Raw genomic sequence first — 24,546 nt, 5'->3', positions numbered from 1 at the left:
TGGGTATGCAAATATCTCTCTGAGGCCTTGCTTTCAATTCTTTCGGATATTTACTCAGAAAAGGGATCACTGGATCATAGTTCCTTTTTTTTTTTTTTCTGAGGAACATCCGTACTGTTTTCCAAAGCAGCTGTACCATTTTACCTTCCCAAACAACAGTGCACAAGGGTTCCAATTTTTCCACATCTTTGCCAACATTTAGTTTCTGTTACTTTACTATTTTTTATGGTGACTATGACATGATACCTCATTGTGGTTTTGATTTCCCTTTCCCTAATTATTAGTAATATTGAGCATCTTTTCATGTGCTTATTGGCAATTTGTTTATCATCTCTGCACAAGTGTCTATGCAGTTTTTTGTCCACTTAAAAATAAGGTTATTTGATTTTTTTTGTTGTTGAGTTGTAGGAGCTCTTTGTATGTTCTGGACATTAACTCCTTATAAGGTATATGATTTGCTAACATTTTCTCCCCTTCCATAGGTTGCTTTTTCACTCTGTTGATTGTATATTAATTTTTAAAAAAGAAATATGAAAAAAATGAACTTTTGCTCATGCATGTTTGCTGTATTATCCTTTGTGCTTTTATTTTCAATATTTTTTAAGTGAAAAAAGGTGGTAGAATGTCTTGAAGGTCTGGGTTAAAGTTTGGGATCAACTTACTTATCTCCAGTCTGTTTCCTCATATATCAAATGAAGATCATAAAATTCACCTGGCAGGAGTACTGCAAGAAGTAAAATAATATATGTAACCCTCAGAAAATATGTATAGCCCTGCTGTCCAGTAAATGGGGATCATGATTCATCAGTCACGATGATGGCTGGCAGATGGAAGAAGTTTTCAATCACTTTGTACCCTCCTGTAAGACTGAAGCACACATCCTGTTTTACTCTTCTTCTCTCCTGTTCCTCTCCTGCTTCCAGCCTCTGCCCCCATCTTCTCTTCCAGTTCTCAGATTACTCCAAGCTCCAAGCTCCACCCACAGGCGGGCTGGTGTAAGGTAATAGGGAATGGTGGGGTCTGTGGCAGTCTGAGAACACTGCTGATATGCAGCTACCTCTGAGCTCTAAGTTGCCATACTGGAATGTGGGCCCAATGTTATCAGGCATTTTGGGTTGGTTTTCTTTCTTCCTTCTGAGAGCAGTCAGAAATCCATTATTTTATGGAAAATACTTAGATTTTTAAAAAAATAACTTTATTTTTGGCTGTGCCGGGTCTTTGCTGCTGCATGGGCTCTTCTCTCTCTAGTTGTGGTGAGAGGGGCTACTCTCTAGTTACCGTGTGTGGACTTCTCATTGCAGAGGCTTTTCTTGTTGTGGAGCACGGGCTCTAGGGTGCTCAGGCTTCATAGCTGTGCCTCCCAGGCTCTAGAGCACAGGCTCAGGAGGTGTGGCACACAGGCTTAGTCCCTCCACGGCATGTGGGATCTTTCTGGATCAGGGATGGAACCTGTGTCTCCTGCATTGGCAGGCAGATTCTTACCACTGAGCCATCTGAGAAACCCTGGATTTTTTTTTAATTGTTGAAAATCCAGTTTTATTCACTACTGTGAGGTCCAAACTGAATTCTCAGATAGGCCAGTTCTAACCTGCGGAGTGCCAGCTGGTCATCTCTGAGTGACAAAGGGGCCATGTGCATGATTGGGGGGGGCGGGGTGCAGCGCACAGAAGGAATGGGGCTCTTCACTTGTGTACAGATGTGCAGGCCTGCATGTGTATATGCACATGTGCACACATCTGTACGCATGTCCGTGTGCATTTTACAGGCGCCTCCAGTCCTAAGCAATGAGAGAAGAGCTGGTTGCCCTGAACATTTGGTTTTCATCCCTCCAGGCCTCAGTGGCTGCAGATACATTCGCTGTATGGGACCTGGGTCAATACCTCTGCTCTTAGACCCTCAAAGCTGCATCAGAGACCCTGGTCTGGGAGGTCCGTAGGTCCAAACCTCACAGATGAAGTTCAAACCTCCTAGTTCCCTCTGCTCTACACATCTTTAATGCCTCTGTGCACACAAACCCATGCCTGCCTTGGACTTTTCTGTCCTTCTATATAGAAGTTTGCTGGTGGGATCTGAGCTTGTTTATGGGAGATCCGAGTGTCAGAGAGGAAGCCTCAGTGAGGCAGTGGAGCTACCACAGCCCGCTGTTGGTCTGGCCCAGTGGCTCCAGCTATTTTGGTCTTTCTGCCCTTTGGCTCAAGACTCGAATTCCAAGGAGGGGAGGATCTGATGGGCCTGCCTCGGATCACAGGTTCACTCCGAGGCCTGTGGGAATATCAGGCCTGTGCCGTGTTATAGCCCCAATTCACAAAAATGAGGGGCTGGCTAAAAGAGTTTCCGTGAAGTTTAAAAATAGTGATAAAAATAGAAGCGTGAATACTGTAATTCAGAATAGGAGTGGCTGGAACCCAAGCGTGATTCACTTCTGCTGGGATAAATGAATCTGAGAGCATGATGAGTTTGAGAAAGCAGCCAAAGTCTAGGTGAGGGAAACCAAACAACAGCAACAAAGAAATCCAAAAGTGAAATAGGAAGTACCACAGTGACTACCTGGAAATTACATGTTGCTCTACTGGGAGCCTGTGAGTCCAGTTTCTAACATGTGGTCTGCGGAAAAGCTCAAGCCTTTTTGGTTTTGAGCATCACTGCAGACTAGGTGGTCTGAGGAGCCCTCTTGTTGCAAAACAGTGCAAAGGACACACCCTGGGATGATCTTTGTTCCCATGAGCTTTAGGAGAAGGTTTCAGAAAAATGAGCTGAGACCTGAGCTGTTAACGCAATGGCTTTAGGGGCAAGTGCTCTAAGGGGCACAAATGTTAAAATACTTAACATGCAGTGTGGGTGGAAAGCCAAGCCACAGCTTCTGATAGTGATACTCTCTGGTGACCAGTGTGTGTTAGTCATTCAGTAGTGTCTGACTCGTTTCGACCACAGGGACTGTAGCCCACCAGGCTCCTCTGTCCATTTCTCCAGGCAAGAATACTGGAGTGGGCTTCCATTCCCTTCTCCAGGGTACTTCCCAACCCTGGGATCGAACCCGGGTCTCCCGCATTGTGGGCAGATGCTTTACCATCTGAGCTACTAGGGAAGTGACCGGAGGCAGAAGCAAACTCTCTGGAAAGACGTGTTCCCAGTTTAAATCCAAAGGACTTCCTAGTTGAAGAAGAAACTCACTTCCATCATTATCAGGAAGGGACTTGGGAAGGCAAGCCATTTTGTCTAAGAGTTAACAGGTAATATAGAAAACATATTTAGAGTTCCTCCACTTCTCAACCAGCAGATCTTGGAACTGTCAGATACCAAATATAAAACAGATATATATGAAATGGTTAAAGAAATAAGGTATGCAGTGACAGAGGTGAGGACCAAAAAGATACAATCAGACAGAGAGACCTTGAAAATAGATATTCGGGAAATAAAAACGTTTCTTGGTTGAGTTGAAAACACTTCCAGAGGATGGTTGGATAGTAAATTAGAGAGAGAGAGATAATTAAATAAGAGAGAGAGAATTAAGTAAACTAGGAGGTATGTCCACAGTGATCACCCAGAATGCACCCCAATGACCAAAAGATACAAATATGAAAAGTATATGAAGAATAGAAAGCCTGAAGAAGAGGCAATATTTGAAAACAGCTGAGATCATTCCAGAATCTATAAGAAAACATAAAAACACAAATCCAGAAAGTATAGCATACCCCAAAAAGCACAAATAAAAAGAAATTCATGCTTCAACTCACCTTAATGAAAGCACAGTATACCCAAAACAAGAAGATTTTAAAAAGGGCCAGAGAGAAAGGACAGATAATTTATAAAGAAACAACAGGTAGGTTGGCAGGATCCTTCTCAAGGCAGTGGGATCCAGAAAACAAGGGGAAAAACACCTTCTGAGGATTGAACGAAATATCTCTTAACAATCTTAGAATTGTGTACCACCAAAACGGTTTCTCAAGAAAAGGAGTGCACAAAGAGACATTTAAAGACTAGCAAATCCTGATACGTTTTTATCTTTAAGAAATCTGTACTAAAAAAAAAAAAAATACAAGAAACATGTACTAAAGAAAACTTCTAAAAGAGATTCATCGGGGAAGAGATACAGATGTAGATATAAAGTCTAAGATACAAAATATAGTGAGCAAAAAACATAGTAAATATTGTTTAAATGCAAACAATCACTGAATAAAATCACAATTGTAATCACAGTAATTTAAAAACTATAATGTATGGGGTTAAAGAAAGAGCTAATATATAGAATGAGAATAGTGTATAAATCATGAGAGGAGATTAAGATGGAAGCCTTCTAAGGTGGTAGTATTATCATGGGGGAGTTATAAAAATTAATATTAGAGGTGATGAAATTAAATGTGCATGGAGAGATAGCTTGAGTGGTACCCTCTACAAGAATAGAAGTAGACTGTAAAAATTTTAAACCAGTAGCAAGAAAATGTGGAATAGGCAAAACAAAACAGAAGTCAAAAAGTCAAGAAAGAAGGAGAGAAAGCTCAGAAAAAGCAGAACAAATTTTTTTTTAAAGGAAGATAGTAAAACAATTCCAAATATACCAATAATCCCAATCAATATAAAAAGAGTGTACATGCCAGTTAAAAAGGCAGAAATTGCCAGACTGGAATTCTTTTTTTAAAAAAATCCAACAATGTACTATTCATAAGGGATACACCTGAAGCATAAAATTACAGAAAGGTTGAAAGTCAAAAAGTAAAAGCATGGATGGACTTCCCTGGTGGACCAGTGGTTAAAGATTCACCTGTCAATGCAGGGGACTTGGATTCCATCCCTGGTCCAGGAAGGTCCCACACACTGCAAGGCAACAAAGTCTGTGTGCCACACACACTGAGCCCATCTTTAAAGCCCACGAGCTGCAGCTATTGAGCCTGAGCTCTGTAACTACTGAAGCCCATGCGTCCTACAGCCCGAGCTCCGCAACAAGAGAAGCCACCGCAAGCCCACACACTGCACAGATAATAGCCCCTGCTCCCCCGACTAGAGAGAGCCTGCGTGCAGCAACAAAGACCCAGTGCAGCCAAAAATAAATAATAAATAAAATTAAAAAAAAAAAGAAGCAGCGTCTGCCTGAGCTAAAAAAAAGTAAAAGCATGGAAAAAGAAACACCAACAGATATAAAGTAGGCATAGTTACACTCATGTAGGACAAAGTAAACTTTTAAGATTAAGGGTATTATTAGGGATAGAAATCATAAATATAGTCATTATTTATGACTATATTATAGTCATCTATATTATAAATATAGATACATTATCATGAAGTCTGTATTTGCAAGTTTGCCTACTCATCGAACTTTATTTTAACCCTAAAATAAACACTCGCAGTGCTTTGCAGTCATTCTCAAGTAGATACAGAGTGATGAAATTTTGAGTCACTCAACAAGCTGAGGTTGAACAGCTTCCTGGTTTAGCTCATACTAGAAACAACCATCCCTTTGGCTGTCTATTTAGTGCTGTAGTTTTTGTATTTCTGTGCTTTTTGTTGGTGATTTTGCTGTTTAAAATGGTCCCCAAGCATAGTGCTGGTATCTAGCATCCCTGTGCACAAGAAGGCTTATTGAGCAAAAGCATGGATTAGAGAAGCTTCATTCAGGCATGAGTTACAGTGTTATTGGCCACATGTTCAATGTTAATGAATAAACAATATGTACTAAATAAGGTGCCTTGAGACAGAAACACACATAAAACAAGATTCAGTTCAGTTCAGTTCAGTTGCTCAGTCGTGTCTGACTCTTTGCGACCCCATGAACCACAGCACGCCAGGCCTCCCTGTCCATCACCAACTCCCAGAGTTCACTCAAACTCACGTCCATCAAGTTGGTGATGCCATCCAACCATCTCATCCTCTGTCGTCCCTTTTTCCTCCTGCCCCCAATCCCTCCCAGCATCAGAGTCTTTTCCAATGAGTCAACTCTTCACATGAGGTGGCCAAAGTACTTACATATTGATTAACTGATGAAAACTTTATAATGAGAGGCTTATGCGAACCTAGCCTAATATTTCTCCAAGGAGCAATGGTTCAGTATTCATTAATTCAGTGTTTATCACAACTTCATAGAATACAGCTGCAGAGAATAACGACAGAGAACTGTAGTTCATCAGGAAAATACGGCAATTTAAAAATTGTGTATCTAATAAAATAGCTTCAAAACACAAAGCAAAATTGGCTATGATGCTAGGAAGAAATTGATTTAGTCACCATGATAGGAAGCACCTTTCTTAATTATTGATAGGCCAAACAGACAGAAAATCAGAGATACAGAAGATTTGAAGAGAACAGTCGACAAGCTGAAGGTGAACTGATGGGCAGAGACAGTTTGCATTTTCCTCAAGCAAACATGGAACAGTTAAAAAGTTTCTTACTACATATTAAGCCAAGAGCAAGCCTTAGAGATTTTGAAGAATCAGTATCACAAGGATATTCTTCAACCCAGTTGTGTTAAAAATAGCTAGAAAAAGTTAAATAGAACTAGTCATACAGCTGGAAATTTAAAAACACACTTCTAAGTAGTTCAAGAGTCAAAAATAATCATAATGAAAACATTAAAATACTAGAAATGAATGATAAGGAAAGCACAATGTATCAAACTTAAAAGATGCCAGGGAAGTAGAACTTAAAGGGAAATACAAAGTCTTAAATGTTTATTTTAGAAAAGAGGGCAAGAATATCCATGAGCTGAATGTCCAACCTAAAATTTTAGAAAAAGAACACAAAATAAACCCAATGAAGGTAGAAAAAAACAAATAATACATCTAAAGGCAGAGGATAATAAACCGGAATATCAAGATACAGAGTAATAAGCCAGTGCTAGTACTTTTTAAAAACAGATGCTAGTAACAAGATAAAAAACAAATGTACGAAGATACCAAAAAAATTGTTAAAAAATAAAACCCCAAACCAAAAACACAAAGATCAACAAAGACAAAACTTTATTCTGAAAGCACAAGTAAACTGGAAGTCTGGCGAAACTAGTAAAGAATAGACAGAGGCATGAATAAACAATACTAGGATGAAAAAAGGGTGTTAATTTTCATATTACAGATTTTAAATGAGAGTGAGTGATAGCCCTTAACTCCTTTTAATTTAAAAGCAAACAAAATGGAAACGTTCCTAGAAAAACATAACGGAAGTGCCTCAAGACGAATAGTCAACATAGTCCTGCTACTGCTGCTAAGTCGCCTCAGTCATGTCCAACTCTGTGAGACCTCAGAGATGGCAACCCACCAGGCTCCCCCGTCCCTGGGATTTTCCAGGCAAGAACACTGGAGTGGGTTGCCATTTCCTTCTCCAAGCGTAGTCCTAGAGGCACTAAAAATATTAAACAGCCTTTAGAAATTTACCCACAAACAGCAGACCTAGACAGTTTTCAATTGAATTCTGCAAAATTTCAGAGAACATATAATTTCTATCTCCCAACTAATTCCACAGGACCTTAAAACTGATAAAACGAGAGAGGAAAATTACAAGCCAATCTAACTCACAAACACAGATGCCAAAAATGCTATATAAAACATTGGCAAATAATAGTGTATAAAAAGATAAAATATTTATCCCTGAAATTCGAGTGGCTTGAGAAGTTCTGTACATTTTATTAATCACACTAACAATTTCAAGAATAACCATATGATTATCTTGTGTAGTTGTTCAGTCGTGTCCGACTCTTTTTGACCCTATGGACTGTACCCTGCCAGGCTCCTCTGTCCACGGGATTTCCTGGACAAGAATACTGGAGTGGGTTGCCATTTCCTCTTCCAGTGATTATCTTAATTGATACCAAAAAATTATTTGACAAAATTCAATCCTGTCTAATCAAACACCATAAAGAAATCAAAAGTGAAAACATAGGCCACAAATGGTTGAAGATATTCACAATATGTACAGTGGACAATATTCAGAATATATCAAGAATTCTCACATAGCAATAAGAACTCAACAGAAAAAAAAAAAAGTGCAAAAGGCCCAAGCATTAACTCTGGAGGGAATAAACATGTGGGGAAATTACCTTGACCTTATTAATAATTAGAGAAATGAAAACTAGCAATGAGATATCATTTATAACTGTTGGATTGGCCAAAAATTAAGGCTGACAGTAGCAAGAGTTAGAAAGGACATGGATCAGCAGGACCCATATATGCTGCTGGTATGAGTGCAAATAGTTACAACCTCCTTGGAAAACAATATAGCCTTATCTTCTAAAGATAGATATATCCTGACAGATTGGGAAAGGAGTACGTCAAGGCTGTATATTGTCATCCTGCTTATTTAACTTATATGCAGAGTACATCATGTGAAATGCCGGACTGGATGAAGCACAAGCTGAAATCAAGATTGCTGGGAGAAATATCGATAACCTCAGATATGCAGATGACACCACCCTTATGGCAGAAAGTGAAGAGGAACCAAAAGCCTCTTGATGAAAGTGAAAGAGGAGAGTAAAAAAGCTGGCTTAAAACAACATTCAAAAAACTAAGATCATGGCATCTAGTCCTATCACTTCATGGCAAATAGATGGTTCAGAAACAATGGAAATAGTGAGAGACTTTATTTTCTTGGGCTCCAAAATCACTGCACATGGTGACTGCAGCCATGAAATTAAAAGATGATTGCTCCTTGGAAGAAAAGCTATGACCAACCTAGACAGCATATAAAAAGCAGAGATATTACTTTGCCAACAAAGGTCCGTCTAGTCAAAGCTATGGTTTTCCACAGAGTTGGTGATGGACAGGGAAGCCTGGAAGGCTGCAGTCCATGGGGTCACAAAGAGTCGGACATGACTGAGCGACTGAACTGAACTGATGGTTTCTCCAGTAGTCATGTATGGATGTGAGAGCTGGACCATAAAGAAGGCTGAACACTGAAGAACTGATGCTTTTAAATTGTGGTGCTGAAGAAGACTCTTGAGAGTCCCTTAGACTTCCAGGAGATCAAAGCAGTCAATCCTAAAGGAAATCAACCCTGAATATTCAGTAGAAGGACTGATGCTGAAGCTGAAGCACCTATACTTTGGCCACCAGATGGGAAGAGTTGACTCATTGGGGAAGACCCTTATGCTGGGAAAGAATGAGGGAAAAAGGAGAAGGGGACAACAGAGTATGAGATGGTTAGATAGCATCACCGACTCAATGGACAGGAATTTGAGCAAACTCCTGGAAACGGTGGAGGACAGAGGAGCCTGGCTTGCTGTAGTCAATGGGGTCACAAAGAGTCGGACACGACTTAGCAACTAAACAACAACAAAATGAAGTGCTTAATTTTTTAATTCTGTTAATTCCACAAGAGATTTTTGAAGTATAGTAAAGCTCTTATTGGCATGTTTAAAAAACATTTTTTACAAAGCGGCAATGGGACACAAAGAAATATTTTCCAGAGGGAAAAGCAACAAAGTGGACTAGTAATCCAACCATCACTATCTCCCTGGATGAAACTTTCAGTTTCCCAGAAGAAAATTTCAGCCCAGGCTTTGAGCTTGATGGGCTGGCCCCTGAGCATGTGAGAACAGCCATCACTGAAAAACCTCTCTGTAATTTTGGAGTCCATGTTTAATCTGAATACACTGAACTGAATATCTGATGGAAACTCCAGAACACACTGTGATTTCAGATGCCCTTTAGTTGAGAGGTAAGATTTTCTAACTTAATGAAAATAAAGAAAACAAGTAAAAAATAACAGGTTGAAAAATTGAATGTTTCATGCTGTCACTGTCCTGAACATGAAGCCCTTGGTGTAAGACTGCAAATGAATTTCCTCTCAAAGATATAAAATAAAAATTTTATTATTATTAATCTTAAAGAAACAAATAATTATTTTAAATGTTGTGATGAATTTTTAAAAAATTTACCTAAAGTTGACTGTATTAAGTGGCCCACAGAGGACGAAAATTTGAGGCCCACTGTCTATAAGGATGGGCTTCCCTGGTGGCTCAGTGGTAAAGAATCCACCTGCCAATGCAGGAGATGTGGGTTTGATCCCTGAGTCGGGAAGATCCCCTGGAGAAGGAAATGGCAACCTACTCCAGTATTCTTGCCTGAGAAATCCCATGGACAGAGGAGCCTGGCGGGCTGCAGTCCGTGGGGTCACAAAGAGTAGGACATGGCTTAGGGACTGAGCACGCATGTACACATGTCTATAAGGTCTGCTGGACACCTGTAGGTTTCTAAGTCTTTCTTATTGTGGGTTATGCTAGCTCCCTCCTGTCAGGAGACAGAGTGTTTCTGGCAGCTTGCACATGGCTTCTTTTCATGCAGAAAATCAGAAGGAATCTGGAGAGAGTCAACATCTTGGGTACTAATTCAGCATCCCCATTCTTCAAGAGCAGCCCCGATCACTGTTTCCGCTTCCATCCCCTATCAGGCATGTGGTCCAAGCTGAGAAATGCCGACTTGGAGCTGGTTGACCACCCTGGAGTTGGAAGGATCCGGCTGGAATCCTGCCCATGTTTCCCAGGTGTTTGGCTCTAGGGAAGTGACTTTCCCACCTTGAGGCATAGTTGTTTCCATCTGGAGAGCTTGGGTAATTCCTTCATCCTGGCAAGGGTGACTGTGAGTCTGAATGAGAAACTGTGAAAACTCTTTGAGACCTGCAAATGCAGAGCATATTGAAGGATCAGCAATTCCGTTTTCTCCCACTGCCAAAAATCTTTCCCATTCCATTCTCCCTCCTTGGGGTTGGAGGTGATGCAGGCTGGCAAGGCACACAGGATGGATGTTAGGGAAGCCAAGAAGGGAAGGAGGCAGTGGTTTCTCTCTCATCAGGCTTTGCTTTCTATCCAGCCATCCTTTACCTATCAGTCATTCATCTGTCCAGTCAATGCCAGGAGCCCTCTGGGTCTGTGGAATTACATCTGACCACAACGTTGTCAACACTTTTCTGAAGTCCTGGCCCTGTGCTGAAGCCTGGGCTGTTTGGAGCTGCTGGAGTGCAGATCCACTTAGCAATTGTGGTCTGGCAGGGCACTTCTGGTAGCTCCACATGGACCCACAAGCTAGGGGGCTAAAGAAAACTGGGCTGAGCCTCCAGGAAACCACACTAGGAGCGTAAGAATGCTGTCGGGGTTGGAAAAACCAAACCCCCCCAAGTCGTGGGCTTCCTCCCTCCAGTCAGACAGACTCATGTAGACACAGGGCAGATGCCGAGGAAGCAGACAGACCATGGCCATGACTGGACAGGATGCTATGACCTGGCGAAAGGGAAGTTGTCTCAGCCAGACTTGGGGAGAGGCAGGCTTCCAGAATAGCGTTGCCAAGTTTATGAAACAGGCCGGCTTTTCATCCCCGCTCCTCCCGTGTCCCTGTGTCCAGACGTTTGCTTGGTGGCTCCATGGTAACCGTGATGCCACAATGGAATATTCTTCCCAAGGTGCTAGAAGGAATCCCTCGGTTGAGCTCTGCGGTAATAAGGTCAGAGTGAGTTCACTTCTCCTTTTGCGGGAGCAGTTCACAGAAGAACTCTGAGAACCATCCTGACAGCAAGAAACATCTGGCATCATGAGTGGAACATGGTGAGTGAGGACAGCATGCGCGAGTTCCTAGGGCCCTTGTGCATTGTCTGAGGCGAGGGTAGGCCTGGAGGTGCAGGGGATGGAGGAGCACGTCTGGGCTTTGAGCTCCAGCTCCACCACCAGGCAGCCTCGGCTGACCTTGAGTGGGATTCCTATGGTCTCTGAGTATCAGTTTCTGAATCTGTAGAATGGGGATGAGGGCTTCAATCCCTGGGTCTGGAAGATCCCCCGGAGAAGGAAATGGCAACCCACTGAAGTATTCTTGCCTGGAAAAATCCCACAGACAGAGGAACCTGGCGGGCCACAGTCCATGGGATTGCAAAGAGTCAGACACAACTCAGCGACTTTATACACACACACACACACACACACACACACACAGTGGGGATGACGACGGTGTCCACTTCACAGGGTTACTGTGTGAATGAACTGAGCGAAATGCTGGGGTGGTTACTATGTAAAAGTCTGAGCTGTCATCAGTGAAAAGAAACCCAGCATTACTTAAGCCAGCAGAGTTTGATGTGCTCAGTTGTGTCTGACTCTTTGAGACCCCATGGTCTGTAGCCCACCAGGCTCCTCTGTCCATGGAATTCTCCAGGCAGGAATACTGGAGTGGGTAGCCTTTCCACTTCTTCAGGGGATCCTCCCAACCCAGGGATCAAACTCAGGTCTCCTGCATTGCAGGTGGATTCTTTACCATCTGAGACACCAGGGAAGCCCATAGGAGGGGCAAAACCAGGGTGGGCTTTTACGTAATCCCCACTTTTTGCTTTTCAGCAGCATCCTATGGCTACAGAGTTAAGGCAAGGGTTGAATTCAACGAGTCAAAAAATAACCTTTTTCTAAGACCTGACGCCATGGGGAAACCCGGGGACCCTGGCTGGGTTGTGCAGAAAACCAACCAGCGTGTCTGCCTCCTCTCCTTGCATCTTACGAGCCACTGGCTGAACATCGGGGCCGGGCAGCTGGTCCTGGCCTCTTTACTGCTCGGAACCAAAGAACAGGGACCTGACAGGTCTGATTCCCGTGTCTTGGAAGTTTTCCGGGTAGAAAGGCAAGGGACAGGGACTCTGCTACGGGGGTCGGGGTTGGGGATGTCACCACCTTGGGGAGGAGAGGAAAGGCCAGGCGCTCAGCACTTCTGTGTTCACAGCTGCCCATGGTGTCTGCTGCGGCTGTCTCTGGGGATGGCAGCGATGAGAAGGGCGCTCCTGCTGCTGCTCTACGTCTCCCACGCATCTGCCAGTGAGTGTGCTTCTCTCTTTTCTCTTCCGTCACGACTTCAGCTGACTGTGTGACGTGGCAGGGGGAGTCATCCCAGAAAAGGAAACTGTCCTTTTAATGTCCAGAGAGGGACTCGGGGACGGGTGAGTTACGCCGCCTTGCTCTGGGCAGCATGAGTTGGTGGAAGGAACCAGGGGAAGAAGTGGAACGTGGTGGGTGGGTGTAGGACACTGGGCTTGAGCAGTCTGGTGTCAGGACTAGTCCTTGGTGAGAGTCTGGTTAGGAAAATAAAGCTTAGGCTACAGAGAGGGCCCCCTGAGGCGGGCAGAGGGGATTGACATGAGCTCCTGGCTCCCCACTCACCACCCCTGCCCCTGCCCTCCCCAGGATATATCCTCCAGGCTCCATCCTTCCTGAGCCGGAGTCGTGGGGGCGAGTAAAGGGAGGGCAAGATATGTCTTATGTACTTGGGAACCAGGCCTTCCAAGTGTTTCTGTTTCAGCTTCGGATGAAGGCCTTTATCCTTAAACTTTTAACATTACCTCTAAACTGATCCCCAGCTGCAGGGCTGGGCTCAGGGGCAGGGAGGTGCCTTAGAGGCTGCCTGGCCTCAGTCGGCAGAAGTGGCAGCTGCAGTCACCTCCCTGATCCCCAGGTTATAGATTCCAGCCTGGAACAGGGTAGATGGTAGGGCACCTGATGAAAGCAGTCTCTGTGCCAGCTCCTGCCACCCCAGCTGGCTCTCTCCTGTCTTCCTGGAGTTAAATAGGAGACATGAAGGAGCTCCCCGCGCACACGTACACACACACCAAGCAGACCAACCTCCTTCCTGGCCTCCCCCAGCTCCTTGCAGGCCAAGGAGGCAAAAGACAGAAAGGGCCTCTCCGCCCCTCTTAAAAAGCCTCAGGCAAGTGACCTGGGGCCAACATTTCATCTCTGGGACAGATTTCCTCATTATATCCTGGCCTTTCAAGGATCGTATAAGGTCATGAATGAATGAATCAGCCAATTAGAACTCTGAAAAGATAAAAGTCATCGCACACGTATAGATTCTTGCTGCATGAGGAAGGGTTGTTTATGCCTTGCTCACCACAGATGGCCAATATTCTGTGGAAAAACAAACAAACCAGAATTCCTTTCTCTGGTGACCCTGAAGCACCTGATGGCCTTGCAGCCATCATCCTGCTGACAACCAGCTCTGTCACTGTTCCAGCAAAGTCTCCAAGTGTCAGCTCACAGAGATGTGAATCTGATCACACGGTGCCCTGGCATGGAGTGGTCCTTTGATGACTGTACTGAATACTGTCAACTCCAGCATCGCGGTTTGGAAATGCTCTGCCATTGGTGGTCACCTCAAAGGTCACCTCCTGGGGGAAGCCCTCCCAGACTTCATGTTCTGGGCAAAATCCATGTCCCCTCTTCTGTGTACTCTGGGGACAGTCTCTTGTGTCACAGGTCTCTCTGTACATCACTCTTCAGCGTGTCTGTCTCCCCCATGCATTGGGACCTCCCCTGGGGTGAGGACAGAACCCTGAAATCTGTCCCGTTAGCCCAGCCCCGAACTCGGCAGGGCTGTGTGTACAGGTAGATGAATGGATGAAAAAGAAGTCACCAATGTCCTGACCTTATCAGCCAGTGCTACCCAGTAGGTGACACGCAGGGCCCAGGACCACCAACTTAGAAACACACGCTGGGTACTCACGTAGAGGCTACCACAGCAGTGGGGGTAGGTAATGCCATCATCCATTGAGCTAGGCATTATCAGTCATGGGGACACACCTCTCCTCTTGTGAGAGGTGTGTTACCTTACCTCTCATAAAAGGAAACTGAAGCCCAGAGAGGTGAGTGGCTCTCCCCAAGTCCCAACGCACAGGGGCAAACTGGACTTGGGACATGGTGTCCAGATAATAGTTTTAACCTGGCAGACCCCAGAAAGGGTCTTGAGGACTCCCAAAGATCCCAGAGGACACTTTAAGAACTGCTGATATATATGAAAGATTTCAGATAAACAGCTTAGGATAAGCTCAGTGGGACTTCCCTGGTGGGAAGGGAAGGGAATTCTTTTTCACTGAGCCACCTGGAAGCCCCCAGTGGTAAAGAATCCACCTGCTAACGCAGGAGATGTGGGTTCAATCCCTGGGTCAGGAAGATTCCTTGGAGAAGGAAATGGCAACCCACTCTAGTATTCTTGCCTGGAAAAATCCTGTGGATAGAGGAGCCTGGCGGGCTACAGTCCATGGGGTCACAAAGAGTTGCCCCAACTTAGCAACTAAACAAACAACAACAAATCTGCCAAGTGCTAAGCTTGTAATAAATGAGGGTGATCATCGCTAGCCTAACATTTTTAGATTCAAAGATGTCACCAAGGGTCTTTGATGGGGAAGAAGACCTCCTACAAAAATAAATGAGGGTGGAATGGTTATGGCGAGCCAGAAAAAGTGGGGGAAACGGCAGGAGAGCGAGTGGGTCCTGAGGTCTGATGTGGCAGTGGTAGTGGTGGCCACAGGCTCTAGCTGCTTGCCCAGCAGTCAGGCCCCTGCACACCCCCTCCAGGTTGCGGCATCCAGAAAAGCAACATTGCGGTCACTTCCGAGGAGGGTTTGGTCGAAGAGCAGGAGTTCCCGTGGGTGGTGTCGCTGCAGGATTCCCAGTACACCCACCTGACTTTCGGCAGCATCCTCAGTGAGTTCTGGATCCTCAGCATCGCGTCCACCTTTCAGAACAGGCCAGTACCCCAGCTTTGGAGCTGACACAGCCCACCGAGGCGGGGTGGGCTCTGGGGGACTCTGCTTCCTGCTCAGCTTGGGGAAGACTGGAAGGTGGGTTCCTGGTGTCAGGGCAACACGGCTTTTTTTTACCAGCTCGGGGCTTGCCGTGAGCTTGGGGGTCCTAAAATCACCAGCTGCCAGGGTCGGCGCAGTCTGTGTCTTCTCTGCGGTAAGGACTAACAGCTGCACCTCTGTGGAGTGAAAGGATGCGCTTGCCATCCTCTGTAGGAAGGATATTGGCTCCCGCTTTCTGTACTACAGTCACAAAGGCGCTGTCTCTTGACACTGGAGGTCCTTACTGCTTATCTTGTTAAGAGAACTGATAAGAGTCCTAACAAGGAGTCTTCTTAAGGGAATTGATAGGATAAGTTTAAAACACTTAAACCTCAGACCTTAACCATGAGACTGCCATGAATATACACGCAGAGAGAAAAGGCTTGAAGGAAATACACAAACACTTGGAGAGTGCCCATCTCTGGATGCTCAGAGCACCCATGATTCCTGTTTTCGTCTTTGAACTTCTCTGTATTCTCCAAATGGTTTACGGTAAATGGACATTCTTTTAAACCAGATTTTTAAAAAAACACTATATGTGCTATATATATTGCCCTCCAGAGAGGTTGTTTTCTATGTAGTGTTTTCATTACTGCTATTTTCTATCTGATCTGCTGGTTTGATTGATCTCCTTTTTGACTCTGTGTTTTATCAAAGACCATTAAAAAATATCCAGGCGCTAGGACACTTTGCTTTGTTTTCCAATACGATTTAATTCTGAGTTAGATGGCAGGTGAGCTATTAAGGAATTCGTTCACGTTGTCTTTGTGGTCTACTACGAGGTCCATGTGACTATTTTCCATAAGTAAATTAAAAAGTTCCCCTCTGTCCTTGGAATATAATTTAATATATAAAATTGGGGCATGGAGTCTACTTGATCTTTCCTGGGCTGACCAAGGCAAATTACAAACTCCTGGCTTTTTCTCCTTCTATTTCTTGGAATTTAATTCATGAACATTGTGTCACTTGTTGCAATACATTCTTCATTGTAGATTGAATTCCTTATCACCACCTTTCTTTATCTTGTTGCATGCTCTTCTGCTTTGATATTCAGAATAAAACTCCTGCTTCTGTTTTTCTTGCTTTCTGTTTTCCTTTTCATTATATGGCTTTGTTTCATAGGTCTCTTCTAACAGATTTGGAAAGCTTGAATTTGTTTTCTTACAAATGTGTTCATCTTAGAGCTCTAATTTCATGGAAAATACCCAAGTCTTCTGTTTCTCTCTGGATCATCCTCTCAAGACTCTCCCATGGCTGATGCCAGAATTCCTATCTTTTCACTCTTTCCTTCTCTCCTCATGACCACTCAGTGTTAATAGGTTATTTATGTACTTTCATGTCTGCACACTTGTTATTTCATATATTAGCTGTAAATAAATAACCGTTTAGACTCCCATGAAAGATGAGAAAATTGGTGTATACAACCCACCTCTGCTTTCTTTTCAATTTTTGTTACACCATTTGATTATTGCCAGGGTTTACATTATTACTCCAACCTATGACTTTAAAAGTTTTTCTTTCATTTTAATTTTAGACCCATAAATAAATAAGCATAGAAGAAAGATAATCAGCCATAACATACCAGATTATCTTCAGGTGGTAGGCTATATGCTTGTAAGATAGAAGAATCTTCAAAGAATGATGGCACAAGTGTAGGGATTCAGAAATGATTTCCTGACAAACCACTATAAAATTGATAAATGACAAGGTCTTACTGTATAGCATAGGGAACTATATTCAATATCTTGTGATAAGTCATAATGGAAAAGAATATTAAAAATAAAATATATTATTGTAATATATTGTATATATGGAATACATTTTATATGTATGAAATATATTTCATATATGAGTGCTTCATGTATTTCATATATAGTCTATGAAATATATTTCATGTATATAATATATAAAATATTATATATATATATATAAACTGAATCACTTTTCTGTATACCAGAAACTAAAACAACATTGTAAATCAACTACACGTCAATAAAACGAAAAAAAAATTTCCTGGGGACATGGTTCAAAAAGGTGAGTAAAAAGCAGCCCTAGGAAGATGAGTTGGATGGAGCCAAAAAATCAATAAACATGAAAATAGGGAAGTGTGAAGCTTCCTCGGTGCCTCAGCTTCTCAAGACCTGCTTGTTCTCTCTCTCCAGGAAGGACGCTGTGGCTATAATTGGTATAGCTAAGATGGATGCAAAACTGATTGCTCATGAAGAGTATCCTATCAACACCATCATCATCCATGAGGACTTCGACAATAAGACAATGAGAAATAACATAGCCCTCCTGAAGACAGACACGGCGATGCAGTTCAACAGCCTGGTCCGGCCCATCTGCTTCCTCGGCAGAAAGCTGAACAGGCCGCCAGTCCTGATGAACTGCTGGGTGGCAGGATGGAACCCCACATCTGCAGTTAATGGCTTCCTTCTCCTAGAGGAGGCTGTGTGTGTGCCGGCAGTGGGGGTGACCAGGATGAACCATTCCAGGGCTTAGCTCAGTAATTCAGGTGGCCTGAGGTTCTGGAGTTGGGCTGGAACCCCCACTGAACGGGTCAAGATTCCCAGCGCTTGCCCTCTTTGAGGTCACTTTTACATTGGGTCCTTTTTCTTTTATCCTTACACCCAAATTGGACATACACGGGTAGCGAACGCCTGAAGTGACTGCAGGGTTACTGAGGGGCAAGGGGACATCATTCCCTGAACCAGAGCTTGCAGTCCTCTTCTCTGAGCCATCCTTGTTTTCTCTGACTCTTGGGAAGCAAACAAGGAAAAGCAAAGAAAGGGTGAACGTTCTCTGCCTGCTTCACACTCAGGTTCTTTGCTTTCACAAAGGTAGTCTTCAGTAAAAAGCCAGACACGGGTTGTGATTTATGAGGAAAAGGGGGTTTATTAGGACATTTCTTACTGACTCCCATTTGGATATGTGAGTTGTAGTTGAGTTGACTTGGGGGATGTCTTCCTGTTAATAATTCTTGGGCTCTCTGTTGCATGGTCCAGACAGGAAATCACATGACAATGAGTATCCTGAGGAAAATCTCCGTGAAAGACATTGACTCGTGTCCCTTAAACATAGAGCAGAAAACAGGATGTGGCAACCACCTAGAGATGGAGACTAACGCTGTCTGCTTGGTAAGGACACAGTGGAATAGAAGCTGAAAGTAAGCAGAGGTTACTTCATGGGGGGCTTGGGGACTCCCCCTGGCTGCGTGTGGTCAGGGACTGTCACTTAGGATTCACAGATATCTCTAGGATGAGCAGGACTTGGCAAATAAGCTCAATAACCCAATAATAATAATAAATACATAATAAAAAATAAAATAATAATAAAAGCTCAATAGCCATCTGCTGAATGGACTAACCAGTCACCATTGTCAGTGTGACATAACTAAGCACGGCTAAGTAACATGTTTTTTCATGAGCTAAAAGTTTGAAAGAAGGAGTCCCAACCACACATGGGGATATATGTTGAGTGTGCTCACAGCACAGGCTCACTCTATTTGGTTTCTTTGGAACCTAGACTGATGCTACTGCTCATCAGTCACTGGGTTTCTTTTTTCCGATAAGAAGCCCTGCCCTCTACCTGGATGTGGGCTGTCCTACTGCCCCACGAAAATGCACAGCATTCACAAACACCTGTCCTTGGCCCTCAGATCTGTACCTGGGGAAAGCGTGGCTTACCAGGGCCACACAGTTAATAAACAGGTCTGCCAGACTTCCAAAGTTTCCCTCCTCTACTCCATCAACCACTTTTCTCAAAATAGTCTTCAGGATTTCCCAGTGGGAAAATTTTTTCAGAGGGCTAAGGAAAAGATTTTTTAAGAGAAAGGGAAAAAAATACTTAGATGTGGACAATTCTTTCTCAAAGTCATTTCATTGCAAAAGCACGAAGGACTGCCTTTCATCAGACAGTAAGTTTGCCCTGCCAAAGCTGGTTTAACATTTATCGAGTGTTCTTCATTGTACTGCAGTGTACAATGTGTACAATGTGACTGCGGGGTCACAGAGTCGGACCCGACTGAGCGACTGAACGGACATTGTACTGAACTCTGTCAGATGCGCGATTGTAGCAACTTCTTAGAGAATGTGTTAAAATACAGAAGAAGATGTAGCTACTTAACAAAATCCTGCCATCAGCCACTCCATCAATCTAGAGCCACACTTCATCAGATCCAGATGCTACCAGCTGTAGAGCACACTATTATTTTATGTAATGTTGAGAAGGAAAAAATGCTGGAAGAAGAGTGAATGGAAATTCTGGAATCAACTGATTAAAAGACACATTCCATTTCAAAGATGGAAAGTTTTAAGAGAATCTTAGATGCATAAGAATATGGTAAACTCCTTACAGGCTTCCCCAGTGGTTCAGCGGTAAAGAATCCGCTGTAATGCAGGAAACTCCAGTTTGATCCCTGGGTCAAGAGGATACCCTAGAGGGAGGACATGGCAACCCACTCCAGTATTCTTGCCTGGAGAATCCCCACGGACAGAGAAACCTGGCGGGCTACAGTCCATGGGGTTGCAAAGAGTCAGACACAACTGAAACGACTCAGTACACAGCACACACAAACTGCTTACAGTCTAAATGATCATTTCTTTAAACCACTCACAAAATTTAGATTGCTTTTTAACCGCAGCACACCTGTAGACAGTTCTTTGCTTTTTAGATTATGCTTAAAAACTGTCTCGGACCATTAAAAAAAAAACAGTGCTTTGTCTAGCTAGAGTCCCAGCAATTGTGTTCTACTGTCCAGGGGTCCTCAAAGCCACACTTCTCACATGTAGAATAATTCACCCAGGTTCAGTGTCTGCTCTGGGCTTCCCAGATAGCTCTGTTGGTAAAGAATCCACCTGCAATGCAGGAGACCCCGCTTCAATTCCTGGGTTGGGAAGATCTGCTGGAGAAGGGAAAGGCTACCCACTCCAGTATTCCCGCCTGGAGAACTCCACAGACTGTACAGTCCATGGAGTACAAAGAGTCGGACACGATTGAGCGACTTTCACTTTCACTTTTCAGTGTCTGCTTTAATGAGTCCCCAGAGATCCAACAAAAGCAGAATCACTCTGAATCCACCCCTCCTTCTTCCCAAACTGTTAGGGCTTTTGTTGAATGTTGAGGTTGAGGGTCGCCCAATGAAAGTGTCGCTCCCCCAGGAGATGAGGTGAGACTGCTCCAGAGGAGCAGCTGGTACTTTTTGTGTCCATTGCTTGAGCTGCAGAGGTCTCAGCCTTAGAGGTTATGGAGAAGAGAAAAAGCAGCGTACTCTGCATCTGAGTGGAACAGCAGCTTGCAAAACCACCCGAGAGCCAGGGATGGCAACCACACAATCGTTTGTCAAACTATTTGTCCTGAATTGCACTCCTTTTCTTCCTCAAGCTGTAAAAGCACAGTTAAAACAAACTGGAAGTGGGTCTGGTGAACACAGTGGAGATTACTCCATGCTTGGCCAGAAACCCTCTGTGCCCCAGGCAGACACAACAGGGCGCAGACGAAAAAGCCTGTTCACCAGTCCCAGGAGGACTGGCCAGAGCTCTGGGATGAAGTTTCTACCTTCTGCTGTTTGGCAGCAAGGGATGAAAACAGTAGAGTGTGAAACGCTGAAAAATTAAGAGTTCCACACTCAAGCACCCCCTTCCATCTGATGAGAGGCACAGAACGAAATCCAGAATGTTATCCTCACATGTGTGTGGCCGTGAGACAACCAGGGAATTACGGCAGCCTTGCCGAGCGCGCCTCCCTGGCCCTGCTTGCGAAGTGGCTCTTGTCTTCTGTTCATTTCTGTTCTGGCATGGCTTCCTCAGAAAAAGGAGGGTTCAGTGATAGAGGCTACAAGTGTATAGACACCCGACCAGCAGGGACTGACGTGACCACTTTTGCACATCTCTGATTCTCATGGTTGAATCTGTTCAGACTGTTTGCCATTGTCAACTGTAAGCCCCCTCCCCCATGCCTCAGTCCAAATAGTGAGAGTGAAGTGTAATCGCCTAGCCTTCAATGATAAACCCACCCCTGCCTGGACCAAGATGGACCACGGGCCAGGGCTGGGGAGCAGGTATTCCTTTAAGAGGAGGCCTGGAGGACAGTTAAGATAAATTATTCCTAGTTGCTGCCTTGTTTCTTTTTCCACATTTCTCAGTTTTTCTTGTAAAAACGAGGGCCTTTTCTCGACACCAGGGTAATAGCAGCTAATTGTTTATTGAGTGCATTCTGTAGGTCAGGCACTGTGCTAGGACCTCTGCTGGTGTTACAGAGGTGAACTGAGTCCCCAGTTTAGCTCAGAGAATTAGGTAACCTGCCAGGGCTACATCTCCAGCCAGGTGTGTCAGGCTCCTGCCCACTCACCTGAAGAGAGATCAGGTCTGTATGGCAGAGCTCCCGAGGCCAGGAGGACAGCTCTCTAGAGTCTTGGATGGGGATGGCGGGGGCAGGGTGCCTCATTGACAGCTGCCAGGCTGATAAATCTGTGAGTCCAGCCTGGTGGCATATGCTCCCCCACTAGTCTGACTCTGACCCTAGCTGGGCTGTGGGTGGGTGTGAGCAGCTTAAATCGAAACAAAACAGAGAAGAGAAGGGGGAAAATGGGCCCATTCCAGGCCAGAAAGAAACAAAATAACATTTGAGGAGTGAGAAACCAGAAGAGAGGGAGGGTTTATTCAAAGTCCTAGAAAGGGGCAAGAAAATGAAGTGGGAACTAGGAATCTACAAAATAATTTGTATGATAAAAGGAAAAGTCATCTTGTTGTTATTTGTGGGGACAGTGGCCTAGATTAGAAACAGTATCTTATAATTTACCTCATTTCTAGTGAGAACCAGCAAGAACAGGCCAGAATAGTGCAAAACTTTTCTAGAAGAGAGAGTAAATAGCACTAGGACATACTTTTTAAAAAGACAGAGAGAACGAGTTTTTTTCCTAAGACCTGAAGCCTTCTGTCCTTTATCACAGGGGGACCCAGGAAACCCAATGATGTGCCAGCTGAAGGAAATGAGTCTGTGGGTGCTGAGAGGAATCCTGTCCCAAGGAGGGGAGAAATGCCCTGGCCTGTTCCTGTACATCAGGGTGGAAGACTACAGCGACTGGATCACGTCTAAAACCAGGAAGACCAGCTCTCCCCTGTCTTCCTTCCATCACTGGGAGAACCCCAGTCCTTTACCCAGCTACTCATCACGTGATCTCGTGACACAGAGAAAACAGGCTGGGCTGAGCCAGCTTGTGTGGCCCCGACTATCCTTCCAAGGACAAGAAAGGTCCACCGTGCATTCCACGCGTTCACTGCCAGACAATGGCACTCAAATGAGTCTAGACTTCCGGGAAAAGGGGCGGAGGGAGCCAGGCAGGTCTGAGATGGCCATCCAGCCCACGTACTATGACTACTACGGTGGGGAGATCATGGCGTCTGCGCCCTCTTCAGGCCAGAACAGGTTACATCAGCCCCAAGAAATTACCTTATTTTTTCTTTGCGCTCGTTTTCTTTGGTAATGGGATCTTCGTCTAGGAGCTAGCCCTCCAAACCGAAGAGGAAGCTCAGAACGCTGAGTGCCAGGCATTCACCATGCTGTTTCGATGTCTCTTTTTGAGAGTCGCGCAGCTAGACTGCCGTGGACAGGGCCGCGCTCAGACTTGGGCCGGCTCCCTCTCCTCTAGCCCCACTCCCGCGAGCGGGAAGGTCGCTTTCGTGTGTGCTTGTGAACTAAACGTAGGCTAACAAGTGTCAAACCATTAGAGTGCCCTGTGGTTCTTTCAGTGTTCACGGGTTCCCGGGGCCAGGCTGTGAAAACACTTCCCCAGGGGGCTGAGGTGGCCTGAGAGGTGACCAGCAGCCTGGCTGGAGAGTTGGGGACCCCAGCCAGCACAGGGAATAGTGAGCGGACCCCATGACTTAGACAGGAGCTAATGACTTTAATGGATCACTTTTGGTCGGCAGCCGTAGCTTCCTTCTGGCTATTTCCCAGGGCCGGAAATCGCCTGCAACTGCTCGTTGGAGGTTTTCATCTTATTCCAAGCTTTGCGGTAGCCTTTCAAGGACATCTACAAAAGGAGAAAAGGGGAGGGGGGGAGAAGGTCATTTGAGACAAACGGATGTGCCAATCGTACCCGCATCCAGCCCTGTGATGGCGCGGATGACCTTGTGTTGGGCGCGGTGTCTGCATGCAGGTGGTGGCCCCGGCCACCTTGGGGCATCCGAAGATTCATTGTTTCTGTTCAGTAAAGTGAGAAGTTGCAGGCTCCTCCTGTGATTCTCTGCTACTTCTTGGCCCCAGATATGATGGGCCTATGTTTGGACCCTAGTTTATTATCCTGCTGCCAAGTGACCACGGGAAAGGGAGAAAGAAGCACCCTGGAAAATGTACCTGGTGTTTACATGCCAGGACGCTAAGCTTCCCAAGTGACCTGACTGGGTTTTTGCGCTGCTCTTAGGATGTCTCTAGTGTCCTGTGTGTGCAACCTGGCCTGTGGCAGTCTCAGTGCTTCCCTTTTATCTTTTTTTTAGACGGCAGCGTTTCATTTGCACTTTTCCTTTTTCTTCTCCACAGCTCACAATGGGCAAGGGGGCTTCCGGGCACACTGTACCGTATGAAAAGGCTGCGGATTTAGTCAACGGAAAGACCCATGTCAACTGTGTAAATGCATGGAATCAGGTTCTGAGTGATATTAAAATCCATTATTATCTCATTTTTTAAAAACCTGGCTTATCCATGTATTAAATAGCAATCACTTAATTATCCATGGTGGGGAGAGGGACTCAAAAGCTTCCAGAATTCAATAAGAAAATAAGCAACTAAAAACACACTATTGCTACAGTGTCTTCCTGATAACCTGAAAAGGCCCTGTCTCTAACAAGAAAAAGGAGCTTTAAGGAAAAAAATTTTTCAAAAAGCCATCTTTTATTTGGTGTAAGCGTTGAAGCAATGACTGAGATTTCTCACAGACTACACTTCCAAACACCTGCATTCTTAGCTCAGAATACAATATCCTAAACA

At 44.6% G+C, this 24,546-nt stretch overlaps 2 protein-coding genes across 5 annotated transcripts in view; one reads left to right on the top strand and one right to left on the bottom strand.

Annotated features, from left to right (window-relative positions):
• Positions 1 to 12,309: 12,309 nt before the first annotated feature.
• Positions 12,310 to 24,238, top strand: PRSS54 (serine protease 54). The gene is made up of 6 exons (XM_086350927.1): positions 12,310 to 12,530; positions 12,669 to 12,760; positions 15,293 to 15,464; positions 17,724 to 17,982; positions 18,567 to 18,698; positions 22,511 to 24,238. Exons 1-6 carry the CDS (start codon positions 12,373 to 12,375, stop codon positions 23,042 to 23,044), a joined length of 1,347 nt encoding a protein of 448 aa, XP_086207053.1. The 5' UTR covers positions 12,310 to 12,372; the 3' UTR covers positions 23,045 to 24,238.
• The window catches only part of CFAP263 (cilia and flagella associated protein 263), a 32,282-nt gene continuing 31,180 nt past the window's right edge, over positions 23,445 to 24,546 (bottom strand). For all 4 annotated transcript variants that reach the window (XM_086350925.1, XM_086350926.1, XM_086350923.1 and 1 more), the window contains exon 9: positions 23,445 to 23,593. In XM_086350925.1, coding sequence (XP_086207051.1) covers positions 23,507 to 23,593 — 87 coding nt within the window. In that variant the 3' untranslated portion in view covers positions 23,445 to 23,506. The remainder of the gene's footprint in view (positions 23,594 to 24,546) is intronic.

The sequence above is a fragment of the Bos grunniens genome, chromosome 18 (genome assembly GCF_055505025.1).
Source record: "Bos grunniens cultivar Pamir isolate PY7600 chromosome 18, Bosgru_T2T1.0, whole genome shotgun sequence".
Lineage (NCBI taxonomy): Eukaryota > Metazoa > Chordata > Mammalia > Artiodactyla > Bovidae > Bos > Bos grunniens.
Note: the sequence above shows the minus strand (reverse complement) of the source record. Positions and strands in the feature narration are given on the sequence as shown.